Raw genomic sequence first — 13,906 nt, forward strand, 5'->3', positions numbered from 1 at the left:
ATGGTAGCGTCGGGTAGCCCCCGGCGATGGCCGCGGGGACGGAGTAGGCCGGCCACTGCGGGCCTTGGGCGGCTGCTGGCGGCGCGGGTGGCGCCGCGAGCGCTGGCGTCGGTCACTATGGCCAAGGCGGCGTCGGAGCCGCCGGTGAGGGTAGCGCCGGGTAACCCCCGGTGATGGCCGCGGGGACGGAGTACCATGGTAGCGCCGGCTGTCCCGCGGTTACGGCCGGATGGAGCTGCGGGGGCGGCCCATACGGGCTAGCCAAATAGAGGCGGATGCCCTGGACCGCGACGACCAAGTCGTTGAGCACGCCGGCCATGGCCTCCGGCGTAAACTGCTGCGGCACGGGGGGAGGCGACGGCGACGCGTGTTGGACGGGGGTGGCGGCAGGCCGTGGGCCGGCGCGATGCCGGGTGCAGGGAAGATCGGCGCCGAGAGCGACGCCGTGGCGCCCGCCGAGAGCGAGGCCGTGACGCCCGGCGATGAAGCGGCGGCGGTGGTGGAGTTGACGGGCAGCGGCGGTGGTGGCGGAATTGGAGGCGGCGAAGACATGGTCGAAACCCGGGTATCTGATACCAAATTGGTAGGACTAGGGTTCCTACCGACTCTGCTCCTTAGGTTGTAGGGGCAGGACAGCGAGGGTTGGGGCTGAGGGTGGCGGCTCCGGCGCGTTGGCGCCGTCGCGAGGGAGGAGAAGAGCGGCGGCGGCTAGGGCAAGGTGCGGCTAGGGTTTTCGGCTCCTCTGGAGCCGGGCAATATGATAGAACTATCTTTATTGCTTAATTCCAAAAAGAGTCTTACAACCTATATTTATAACCTAGATAACTTGCACAAGAATTAACCTAAGATAACTTGCATAAGAATTAACCTAAGATAACTTGTGGGCTAAGATTGCCCGGTGGGCCTCTACGGCCGTAACAAGAAGACATGGTCGAACCCGAGTCTCTGGATACCAAATTGGTAGAACCTAGAGGCCTACCGGGTCTGGGGCGTAGGTGGTATGGGAAGGAGGGAGGTGGGCGTGGGCTGGAGCGCGGCTGCCGGCGGCGAGGCGCCGTCCTTGCGTCGGCGGCGAAGGCAAGTGCCGGCTAGGGTTTAGGGTTTCCGGCTCCTCTGGGAGCCGGGCAATAGAATAGTCTTATTGCTTGATCTCAAAAGTGTTTTACATCTAGTTAGTATTTATAACCTCAATACGAATAGCCTAAGATAACTTGTGGGCCAAGCCCCTAACTACTGCCCGGTGGGCCTCCTCCGGTTATAAGCTAAACCGGTCATAACACGGTTGATATCTGATTTCGAAGGGCGTCAACTGTAACTCTCGAGGGGCATATAGTTATACATTCTTACAGTAGTTTTTTGTGCTTTGCGTTGGTTTCTTCATGATAATGGATTTCAGGACTTTAAAGGTTGCTGTTGGTTTTGTTAAGGAAATATCTCTTACCAAACCAATGGTTGAACTCTGGAAACCTCCATCTTCATCAGAAGATTGTTGTTGTACATTTGCATTAGCAATATCAGTTCTGACCATGGAACTTGAGTGTCGCAATTCTTGCAGATTCAGAAGGCTATCTATTTGATGGAGACGGGTTTGATTATGTGAAATATACACTTATAAGGAATATTAAGGCACAACAAAGGAGCCTCAAGTCGGTATTTGCCTCTCATACTTTTTCCGAAAAGCATTTGCCTTTCCTGTAATTTTAGTTTATAAATGTTGAGCTTTTGAGATGCCACTTTCCATTTTACCAAACAGGGAATACTTGAAAACATTTCCACGTGCCAAATATATCAATGATGCTAAGCCATGGGGTGAGCAGTGTGATATTGCATTCCCTTGTGCATCACAAAATGAGATTGACCAGGGGGAGGCTCTTTCAATAATTAGCTCTGGTTGCCGTGTTCTTATAGAATGTATGATGTCTTGAATTGTGTCTTTTGATTGCCTTCTCAGTGTTTATCCTTTGCAGATTAATTGTGTTTGTTAATTGCAGGTTCAAACATGCCATGCACTGGTCAAGCAGTTGATATCCTAAGAAAGGCAAAAGTCCATGTTGCTCCAGCAAAGGCAACTGCTGCTGGTGGGGTAATTCACTGTTTTGTTTGTTCTTGCCAATCATTTTGTTTGTTCTTGCCATTCATAGAAGAATGAGGTGTGGTTCAGTACAGCCCACTTAGAAAAGTTTACAATTTTAAGGGAGATTAAAACTTAACTTTTATTCGTAAAGGATACTGTGGTCTATTTTTAAGTGTGTGTGCTCCAACCGTTAAAACTTAATTTTGGTCTACACCAGAATCTTGACTGATTCTCACGGGCTTTTCCAAAATTTTGGAGCTCAGCACTTTCCCAAGTATGGTTGATGTACTTTGCACTGAGCACGTATATTTGAAACACTACTTTAATGAAAACCACTTAAACGGATTCCGGTCTCATACATATGCTCCCGACAGTAAATCATTAGACTCACACTATTCCCCAACATGTTCATGTTTTTTGTTTCTCTTGAATAACAAACAGGTAGCAGTTGGTGAACTTGAACTGAATCCAGAGTTCAGCTTAATGCAGTGGTCAGTAGAGGATTTCGAGAACAAAATACAGGTATAAGCCGCTGCTTCTGCCCGTTACTGGCTACCCTTCCATTTTTCGATAAAGGGCGTATTTATTAACTCAAAATGTAGCATCAAGTGGATACAAAGCATGATGAGAAACACTCGGCCTCTGCATAACTAAGATCCACACAGCCAAATACTAACAAATTGACCCAAAAAACGACATATCGGCAACGTAGAGTCATATAAGATCGACACTATGCCTATGTCGAAGGAGGTGGCTACCCTTCCATATGTGGTAATATGAAGCCCTACTAAGTTTCTTCTTTTGGTTAAAACAGGAAGCAGTAAAGCAAACATATGACAGGTCGATGAAAGCTGCTCAAGAATATGGAATCCTGAAAGAGAACCCAGAGTTAGTTTCCTTGCGATATCTTGTCCATTTGCCTACACCGGGCTTTTCACTCTAGAAGCTGATCAAGTACTCTCTCTCCAGGTCTTTGGTGCATGGTGCAAACATATCGGCCTTCCTGAACATTGCACAAGCCATGACTGATCAAGGATGTGTGTAGTTAAGCGTTTTTGTTCTGTCAAGAAGCAGAATTTGACATCCCTGCAGGCTGCAGCCATGATCTCTGGTTGTACTGTGGTTGCTGCAGCCATTTGACGTTTATTCGTAGCCTCCCTCACAGATCACTGTTTTACGTTTATTGGTAGCCTCCCTCACAGATCAATTTTATGTTTAGGCCTTGTCAAAGCTTTCCTCTGGTATGAAGGAAAAGCTTAGATCTATTTAGAGTATAGAAGTGTTTCCTGTTGTAGATCCCCCATGTATTTATTCATTACTGCCAACATCAATGCTTGAAGAAGGAAATGTTCCTTTTTTGTGTGAATTCTGCTACCGAGTATCGAGGGTATTAGGTTTTGCTAAGACAATGCTTTTAGTAGTATATGCCTTATATGACAAGTCAAATGCATCGAGGATGGAGGAGATCAGCTCCTGGTGAAGCACGAGGAGACATAAATGGCGGTAGTACTTCGGCAATCTGTTCAATGGAGAGAATGAGGGCGCTACCATTGAGTCGATGATATTAGCAGGCGTTATAGTGGAAAATACGATGGAGAACCTGCTAACCCGCCTCTGGTATATTTTTTAAACATCAGTATAGACGCAAGTGCTCATACATACGTGTATACGCTCATTCCTATGAACCGCACACACGCACATCTTATCCATATAAGCACCTTCCAGAGATTGAGCTGGCATGTCATTTTTGAAATTTACGAAGTCATCGTAGGCGCCTTGTCGTCGACGAAAACGTCTTCTTACATTGAAAGCGCATCGACGGAAATTCTAAAATAAATCCAGGAAAAATGCGAGCATCGGAATTTAAACCCTGGTGGGTTGGGATACCACTGTTCCTCTAACCATCCACTACTAGGGAAAAATTTATCAGTAGCGCGGGTTATATGCTTATCAGTAGCGCGGGTGGCCGCGTTAGTAATACGACGCTACAGCTAATGCTTATCAGTAGCGCGGCCTGACTAGCGCTACTGCTAACAAGGGATAGCAGCAGCGTTTGTCTGAAACATGCGCTGCTGATAATAGCTGTGGCGCCCTTGTGCAAAGAGCGCTACTGCTAAGAGCACACTGCTGCTAATGCCATACCCCACGCTACTGTTATTAGTTTTTGAATTTTTTTTCTACTCCACATTTTGTGGAGCTGAATTTTGTTTTGGGCTTTATACAATAATCTCTAGCATATCATACACATACAAATGTAATCATAGCATATATATAACGATACAAGGTGGTCATCATAATCATCATCCATCAGAAAGTGGTCTCTCGTCATCATTTCGAAAATAGCGATACAAGTCTTGAATACTTGCAACTACATCGTCATCCATCTAAACAATAATATATGTGAGAAGAGCTATCACTATGAGTGAGAGCGGAACTATGCAATACATGAGGCGGCGATTATGAGTCCTCTCTCGTGCTAGCGTGAACCTCAAGTAACTAGCTTCTGCTTCTTGTCTGCTTTTGAAGCCTTTATGGCTGGCGCCCGGGGCCCCATTCACTTGCGCCTAACACTCAGGCCACTCGACGTACACCCTCGGAACCTTCTCTTTGTACACGACATAGCACTGCTTCCTCGCCATCAAGAAGCTAGGTACCTGTTAGAGATGCATCTTCATCAAGAGAATGTACAGTCATATGCAACAAAATATACTAGAGCAACACGAAAAAGAAAGGGTTAGCAACTAGATGCAACATATAGTACGCAAACTAATTAACTAGAGGTACGCAGGTCATCGTACCCAAACTAGCAAAGTAGCGTTACGCAAGTTCGGCAGGGACCATGGATATCACAAAGTTTCATCGCTACAGAAAGTATACAAGTTCAACCGACACATATCATCATCATCGGCATCGTAAATCACTAGAAGTTCCATCCTTCCATATCATCGAGGATGGACCCTAGCTTCTTGAACGGCCTGAGGTCATGACGTTGCATGCCTATGCGAGTTCGGACGTCGGCTCGCGATATAGGGCCGTGGTGGAACATCCCCTTCTCATCGACGACTTCTTTCATGATGATCGTGCAATGTCCCTTTGGACGCGAAAGAAGTGATCTCTAAGTTTATAATACGCTTCTCCATGAGATTCCACCCATTCTGTTTGTGATGCAAAGCTTTTGGTGATCCGTGCCAAACTCAATCATGAGATGGAGGATGTAGAATCCATCTTTCTTGCTTGGTTTTGGGACATGGATGCAGCAGAAGTTAGTTTTATGCGCGAAACCCATCTTCTTGTTCCTTTGTTTCCTGATCTGCACGTGGCCACCCCTAATGTTGAAGCCTTGGAGAGCATCATCTAGAATATTCATTATGTGGGTGTAGTACTTCTTCTCGTAGTTTCTGGTAGGGTCCAAATACACGGCGTGGAAGACTCGCGGGTAAAGAATGATAAGGACGGCGCGCCCGTTGCTGCAAGGAAAAAGACACCTATTATTCTCTATATGAGCGAGAAGGAATGATTGAAATGTACGAAAGGGTTGTCCGGAACTGACTTACTTTGGATGATAAGGCAGGAGGACAATTTCCTTGTCCTTATTGTGTACCATGAAGGTTTGGAGGTACTCCCTAGCAGTTTCACGCTCAAAGTCGCCAAGACTCAAGAAGGACTCGTGCATGTAGTACGGATCCGCCACACATATTTGCGAGACTTCTTCTCTCTTCATGACGGAGCTCATATGTAGTGCAAAAAGGTGGACGATTGTAAAATCGAGCCGCCTTGTCAGAAACATCTCGAAGATATGGTCAAACCACAGGAAGAACACCTTCGCGGGCCGTGTGTCAACATAGCACTTCCCCTCAGGCACACGAGCCGCATATGTCGGATATCCTGGATCCTTCAAGGCTAGTAGGCTTTTCTCAGTCGACAGCACATGTCGTGCAGTCTCCTGAGATCCCCTGATAGTGCCTCCAGCGGTTTCAGCGGTGTAAGTTGCTTCAGTCAACCAGGATGATCATGGCAGCTAGAGCATCGGCTCGCCCGTGACATGGAACATGGCCGCACCTTTGACGGGTACATCTTCAGAATCCACCGTCTGGCTGCTATGTGCTCTGGCTTGTTTGCAGGCAGCTGAGCTATCTTCCCTGGTCTCTTCCTCTCCTTTTTCTTAGGCACACCTTACAGACCCTTCCTTAACCCCTGCCCAGTGTTGCCGGGCTAAGCACTGTACGACCCCTAGCTAGTTGAGCTTGTGTTGAGTCGGCATCTTCAGGCGTGTCCTGTGAGGATTTTATGAAGAGAGACTTCTTGCAATCCCTGCTAGGACGTTCCTACCCACAGATCATCCATATCCTCGTCAGCATGCTCATAGCCCGATTCGTCATATGGCTGACTCATCATATCTAAGTCACCGTCATAGGCGCCTGTATTGAGGAAACCCATTGGGTCCCCCGTCTCCTCCATATCATCATCCATTCTTTGTTCTACGGGGCCGATTACATCAGCCACTATTGGACCCCCTTCATCATGTCGTCCGCCGCTCTCACCCGGCACTACAGGAGCTGGTAATTGCGTAGGCGGGGTGGTGGTCTTCATACATGCTTGTTGATGTGTGGTTATTGGTGTGCTCTCTGCCGGCTCCAGACGAAGAAGATTCTTCGGCCATAGCAGCACCCAACCCTTGCAGCTTCCAATCCGTGGCGGGGTCTCGTCGTCCTCTCCCCCTAGCCATAATGGAGGAGGCAAATCCTCGTGCCCCGATTTCACACTGGACAAGTTAACCCTGAAGTGCCCAGCGGGCATCGGCTGGTTGTGGAACGTGGGTTGCAAGGGCTTCGTTATCACCCCCTTTCCCACGTCCACCTTCTGGCCTTTGATCAAGTAGAGTATGGTGCACGGGGTTTCATGGGCCTGCAAACACATGTCTGTGGCGTAGAACATCCGAAAGGCAACGAAAATGGAATATTCTAGATATATGTGTTGGTGCGACATGTAATTACCGTGAGGGCGTCGAGCTCAGCCAAAGACGAAGGCTCGCCTAGCACGCTAGAGACCAAGGACGGGCTGCTATGAGCGGGTGCGGGTGCGAGAGCAGGGCCGATTGCGTAAGCAGGTGATGGTGCGGTGGTGTTGTTTACCGAGTTGCTCCCGACGAAACTAGGCATGGGGAAATCATGTACCATCTTGTCTGGATTTTCCTTCATCCAGTTGATGATAGCCGGGACCAAGTTAGTAGCGAAATCATTTCTGCAGGCGTGGATAGCTGCATCTACTGCCTGGTGTAGCAAATCATGTTTCTCCTCGGCTGCTTTTTGCGCGTCCTCAGCTACTTTTTTCTCGACCGCAAGCTTCACCTTCTCATCGATGTCCGCCTGACTAAACTTTTTTTTCTGCTTCTTGGCCTCCGGGCCCTCATTGTAAAACACCTTCCACGTGGTGCCCTCTCTGGCGCCGTGCACACGTCCATATTGCGGCCGCTGGCCCAAAGGGAGTCCCTTAAGTTCGTTCAAGGCCCGGTTGAGAGGGGTGTCCCACTTGGGTCTCATCGGCGAAGTAGGGCTTTCAGCTGCAAGCTAGTGTTGCTTCTCCTGTAGAAGGAACGTGAACCATTTACGAATGTGTAGTCGACTTGATCAGGAGCTAAATGTAAGGTGGTAAAAGAATAATTACCAGTAATCTAATAAATCCCCTTGTGATCTCGTCCATGTAAAAAACCTTCTTTTTCTTATCCCACTTGTAGTGGGCCCTGATGAAGTCACGCTCCAAGGGGTTGGTGAACTTCACGAAGGGGTCTGGGAGACCCGCGGCTTCACGTTTTGGGTCCTCCTTATCCCATATGGGCCTTTTGCCAAGGTAGCCACGCCTTCCAAGGTGATGCTTCCCCGTGTTCCTTTGATGAAGGCTCTTGAATTTCGCAGCCTTAGCCTTGGCTGCCTCGGTAACGCAAGTGTCCTTGAACTTTTCGAACTCCTCTTCCGTAAGTGTCAGATTTTCCTCCAGAATCTTGGACCGGGGTTCCTCAGCCTCAATAGCTCGTTTCACCCTCCCTTTCCAAGAGGCCAAATCATTGCGGAACATGCCCATGGCGTGATTGTTAATCTTTTTCATCTTTGGATCATCCCACGGTTGCTCTATGCTATCATCTCAGTCGGGGAACTTGAATCTCTTGTGCAACTTCGTCAGGAGCAACTGCCTAAAATGTTCTTTACTCCATAAGTCATCGTCGTTGATGCTCGCGCATTCCCGTAGGATGCATCCTACTTGGTTCCCATAGCACTTGTGAGGTTCTTCCGGCTCTAATGGCTCAAACTTGCCAGGTGCCATCTTTGTGATCACCAGTCGTCCGATGCCGAGTTTGTTACGTTTTCGTATCCTCTGCTTCTTCTGCTTCTTCTCTCCGGTAGTGGCATGGGCGCCGATATCTACCCCGCCGGTACCTTCCCCGCTGGTCTCGGCGCTGCCATCGGTGCCGGTGCCATCGGTGTCAATGTCGGCGTTAGTACCATCATCGAGGCCGACCTGCAAACCTTGACTGTGCTTAGCAGTCAAAAAGTTAAGGTACTCTTGTTCACCCTCATAATCCATCTCGTCTGCATCTTGGTCAGAAGGCCCTGTTTCTTCGTTTTTCGACATGTTTCCTATGCTTAAGTCTCCTCATTTAATTCTAAAACTATAAAAAAATATGAGAAGTGACATAAAAAAATATCTATGTTTGCCGGAATGCCGTTCCCAGCAACTCCCGGCACTCGATATGCCTACTTTCTAGCACAAGTCATGCCAAAATTCACAAAAAATTTCGGCATGACCTTTACTAAAAAGTGGACATATTGAGCGCTTGAAATTCACCGGAACGGAAATGAATCAACATTCCAGCGAAACATAGGCCACTCGGATCATTTGCCCTGCACATCACATGTCCAAATGACATGTCCAAATCACATGTCCACATATAACATGTCCACTTCAAATTTGCATATAAAAGGAAGAAAAATATAGAACTTGAAGAAAAATGCAAGAAGCCATGTTTTTTTTAAATATAGAACTAATCTGTCCACTTCAAATTCGATTTTTTAAATAGCAACAATTGCTTTAACTAAAGAATTTAAATAGCCACAATTGCTTTAACTAATCTGTCCTAGGTTTCATACTAATTCTAGTTAACTAACTACCACTATAAAATTTAAATAAACAATTGCTTTAACTAAAAAATGCAAGAAACCTATATAATCAATTCTATTTTTTCTTACACTAAAAATAGCCTAGGGTTCATACTATTTCATACTAATTAACACTAAATAGCAGAGAAGAGGGGAGAGGAGAGGGCTTACAGAGTGCGGAGAGAGAGATGGGGTCGGGGGAGACAGCGCAGCAGCGAGGCAAGGCAGGGTCGGGGGAGACGGGGGCGAGCGCCGGGGTCGGGGGCGAGCGCCAGGACAGGGGCGAGCGCGGGGACGGGGGCGAGCGCCGGGACGGGGCTGAGTGCCGGGGTCGAGGGCTCCGGCGGCGATGACATGGGGGAAGAGAGAGTGGGATTTGGGGTAAGAGCAGAGGTGGGAAGAACCATAGAGGGTGAGGATTTGGGGGTTAAGTCGAGGTAGCAGTAGCGCATTCTGGAAAAACGTGCTATAGCTAAGTTAGCTATAGCACTTTTGCAAAGAACGCGCTACTGCTATTACAGATAGCTATAGCGTTTTTGTCAGAAACCGCTACTGCTATTACAGATAGCGATAGCATTCTTCTGCAGAAAGCGCTACTGCTATAGCCAGTACCTATAGCAGTTTTCCTGTTTGTTTCTTCTATTTTCTTTTCCTTTATTTTCTCTCGCTTTTCTTTTATTTCCTTTTCCTTTTTTCTGAGAGCAGCGAACAAAGGGAAGGTGATACAATTTATATAACTAAGGCGATATATATTGCATCATTTGACGGTTAAGTATGTATACAAAATAGGAACATATATATTACATCATTTGACCAATGCATAATGGCCAAGTGTGTGCACAAAATAGGAACATATATATTACATCATTTGACCGATAACGTACGGTTCCTCAGCGTTGACGTTTTTGTTTTCGAGTGAGCTTCTTTCCCTTCTTGTTCGTTGAAGAATAATTGAGCCCCTCATTGTGACTTTTCCTTTTCCATGGAGTACGATCTTTCTTAGGTAATGTAGTATTGATTCTTCTTTTGACATATACTTCATCGTCATCGTCATCTTCCTTCATTGGGTTGCCGTACTGGTCGCAGTCTTCCTCGTTGGCGACTCCATCCATTCCAATGATGTTCCTTTTGCCTCTCCTCACGACAACACAACTGGGATTGAACGGGTCGGCTATGAAGAAGCATTGTGTCACGTGCTTAGCGTGTACCCATGGCTCGTTTTTTGCGATAGCGTTCACGATAGCTTCCACCTCACGCGCTACTGCTAAGTGGGTCCCGCCATGTGGCCAGTTCCAAAAGTAGCAACAATTAGCAGTAGCGCGTCCTAAAAAGGCGCGCTATTACTATGACTTTATCAGCAGCGTGCTTATAAATACCGCGCTACTACTAAACCTAGGTTGGCGGGAACTGTCAGTCGATTTTAGTAGCAACATGGTTCCGCCCAGCCATGCTACTGCTAAGTCAGTAGCAGTAGCGCCCGTTTTTCCCGCGCAGCTGCTAATTAGCAGTAGCGCCTCCCCCTGAACCGCGCTGCTGCTAAGATTCTGTGTATAAGGTTTTCCCTAGTAGTGATCCAACCATAGGTTGGTTCGCACCATCGGCTCATCATCAACAGCCGTCCACTATTCGTACCCCTGTACGTAAGATTTCTTGTATACACATAACTTTGTTTGTTGTATTTCCCAACCTAGACCGTGTATGATACCCGCACCGACATCATCCCCCCTCAATCAATGCTAGCGTTGCACCTACCCCCTCCTTCTCCCCTTTACTCCTGCACCGGACGCGCACTCTCCTCCTCGCCCCTCACCTGTGCTGCTCCATCCAGCACTGTTGCAATCCCTATTCCCATCTCGATAATCCTCCTGGATCTCCATTGCTTCGATCTCCCTCTCACCTACATCTCTCGCCATGGCGTCTTCTGCTTCCCCAGTTCCTGCCGGATCGGTCGCCGCACTCGAAGACATCGCTCCTCTCCCCCTCATCCGGTGCCCCAGATGCAACATGGGAGTGATTTAGTGGTTCATCTTCGAGACCCCCCTAAATCCCAGTCGTCATTTCTACAAGTGTCACTTCCGTCATGTAAGTTATTGGACATATGTAACGCCCCGGATCCGATGCGCCAGGTGTCTGCCAGTTATTCGCCGTTGTTGCCATGTCATTTGCTTGCGTATTGCATTTTATCATGTCATCATGTGCATTTCATTTTGCATACGTGTTCGTTTCATGCATCCGAGCTTTTTCCCCGTTGTCCGTTTTGCAATCCGGCGCTCTTATGCCCTCCGGCATTCCCCTTTCGTCTCTCGTTGTGAGTGGGTGTTCAACTTTCTCGGAATGGACCGAGGCTTGTCAAGTGGCCTTGGTATAGCACCGGTAGACCGCCTGTCAAGTTTCGTGCCATTTGGAGTTCGTTTGGTACCCCAACGGTTAACCGGGTAACCGTAAAAGCCTCATTCTCTTTGCAGCCCAACACCCTTCCAAAGTGGTCCAAAACCCATCTAACTCCCCTCCATGCTCTCGGTCGTTCGATCACGATCGTGTGGGCGAAAACCGTGCTCCATTTGGACTCTCCTAGCTCCTTCTACCTATAAATAAGCCCCTCCCCCCGAAATTCGCGGATCCAATTCGCAGACGAAACCCTAAAAATCCTCCCTCTCGCCCGCCGGACATGTCCACCCCGCCGCCGGACGCGTCCACCGTCGCCAGCCACCTCACCCCGGCCAATAGGGCGTCGCCACCTCAGCTTCGCCGCCGCCTCGCCCAATCAGCCGCCGCCACATCGCCTCCTCTCTCTCTCTCTCCATCGCAGGCCCGCGCTGGCCCGAGCCGCGCCGCCCGAACCCGCGCGAGCCCGTGGCCTCGCCCGCGCCCCGCGCCGCCGTCCCGCCGGCGCCTCGCCCGCGCCCCGCGCCGCCGTCCCGCCGGCGCCTCGCCACGTCCCGCGCCCGACCCCGCCGCCGGTTCGCCGGAGCACCGCCGCCGCCCGTCCTCGCCATCGCCTCCGGCCCCGGTGCCGCCCCGCGCCTCCCTCCGCCGCCCCCGCGGTGCCGCGTCCTCCTCCAGATCCGGGTCGCCGCCGACGATCCGGCCGGTCCCCGCCGCCGGCACCGTCCCCGTCCGTCCGCTCCTCCGCCGCAGCGCCGCCGTCGCTGCTCTCCAGCCCGATCGGGGAGGTGCCCCGATCTGGCCGGCCTCCCGTCCGCCTCCATCATGGGCCGGCCCAGCTCCGCCCGGCCCAGGACCGGCCCAGCTCCCTCCTCCTCGGATGGGCTCAGCCCAGGGTGAGCCGCCCCCTATCCCACGCCCTGGGCGTCGTTTAGCCTTTTGACGCTCACCCATTTTTTTTTTCTGTAAACGACTAAGTCCCAGGATTTTGGTAATTTTCATGCCATGTTTGACCTGCTGTATCTCTGTATCAGTAGCTCCATTTCGTGTGTACAATATGTCAAATTGTTCGTCTCGAAGAGTACATCATTTCATCCCATTGCATCATATTCATTTGAGGTCATATAGATGCCTGAATCATCGTTGTAAGAGTGCTTCATGAGGTTTTCTGCTGTCTGTTATCAGAACGAGCTCATTTGTCATTTTTGCTATGATTGATGTGTGCATCCTATGAGGTTGATGTCTACATGTGTTTTGAACTAGGCTATGTCTTCTTTACATAGGTGCTTACCATGTATTTTTTTGATCAATGTGATGACTTGCACAAGCATGCAAACTAGGCTTCGTGTTAATGCTGATTTTAGTCCCTGTTCTGCTGTAATTTTGATGCCATGTAAACTTGTTGCTACAGAGAGATCCATGCATATTTTGAGATACTTCAGTAAGGGTGTTTTGAACAATAGGTTATTGTCTATCCATCCATTGTCCTGATTGCATTTATGGAGTAGTCTAGCATGTCATTTTCGTGCTCTACTTTTGCTTCAAAATGTTTCCTGGCAGATTGTTTACATGTTATTCAATTTGGCCAAGGTTGCTATAGTTGATCCTTGCATGCTATGGACTTGTTCTTGACTTGGTTTGTTACATAAACATGTCTTATTGATGATGCTATGCTTATCTTGTCATGAAATGACTTGTGGTGAGTGAATCGAGCTGGTTAAGTAGTGTTCACGCTGTTGCTGTTTTGCTAGGCTGAATCTGTTATTTCGTGATGCTATATAAACATGTTGCTACTAATCATTCTATGCATAATCTGGAGATGTTCTATAAACATGTTTTGATCTACATGTCATCCTCTATCCATCCATGCCCCTGGTTGCATTTATAGGTTGCTATAGCTTGTTCATATCTTGCTCTAAAGTTGCTTGAAAATGTTACTGTCAGCCTGTTTACATTAAGTTCAGTTGTTTCCATGTGTTTTCCTAATGATCCATGCACCCTATGACCTTGCTCTTGCCATGCTTAGCTTCACAAACATGCCTTATTACTGTTGGTTGCCTTGCCATGCCATGTATTGCTCTGTGGTGAGTTGTACAAGCTCATCTACATGCCTTCATAATTATGTTCTTGCCATGTATGAATCTGTAATAATAACTTGCTATGTTTACGTGGGTGCCATTATATCTTCTGATCCTTTTTGGCTTATAGTCACTAAGGGACTTTTGATCTAAGCAATTAGTAGATTCATGCCATGCATTTGTTTGCCATTATAAGTTCCTGTAACATATTGTTTGAT

The 13,906-nt window shown here is 48.4% G+C and overlaps 1 protein-coding gene across 12 annotated transcripts in view; it reads left to right on the plus strand.

The window, feature by feature from the left end:
• The window catches only part of LOC123069831 (NAD(P)-specific glutamate dehydrogenase), an 18,838-nt gene extending 15,398 nt beyond the window's left edge, over nt 1–3,440 (plus strand). For 2 of the 12 annotated variants that reach the window (XM_044492768.1, XM_044492769.1), the window contains 6 exons: nt 1,556–1,646; nt 1,754–1,911; nt 1,992–2,083; nt 2,516–2,596; nt 2,889–2,962; nt 3,044–3,440. In XM_044492768.1, coding sequence (XP_044348703.1) covers nt 1,556–1,646; nt 1,754–1,911; nt 1,992–2,083; nt 2,516–2,596; nt 2,889–2,962; nt 3,044–3,119 — 572 coding nt within the window. In that variant the 3' untranslated portion in view covers nt 3,120–3,440. Of the gene's footprint in view, nt 1–1,555; nt 1,651–1,753; nt 1,912–1,991; nt 2,084–2,515; nt 2,597–2,888; nt 2,963–3,043 lie in introns of those variants that run through there. The other 10 variants (XR_006433048.1, XR_006433047.1, XM_044492771.1 and 7 more) reach the window with 10 other exon arrangements.
• Nucleotides 3,441–13,906: the final 10,466 nt, after the last annotated feature.

The sequence above is a fragment of the Triticum aestivum genome, chromosome 3B, assembly GCF_018294505.1.
Source record: "Triticum aestivum cultivar Chinese Spring chromosome 3B, IWGSC CS RefSeq v2.1, whole genome shotgun sequence".
In the NCBI taxonomy this organism is placed as follows: domain Eukaryota; kingdom Viridiplantae; phylum Streptophyta; class Magnoliopsida; order Poales; family Poaceae; genus Triticum; species Triticum aestivum.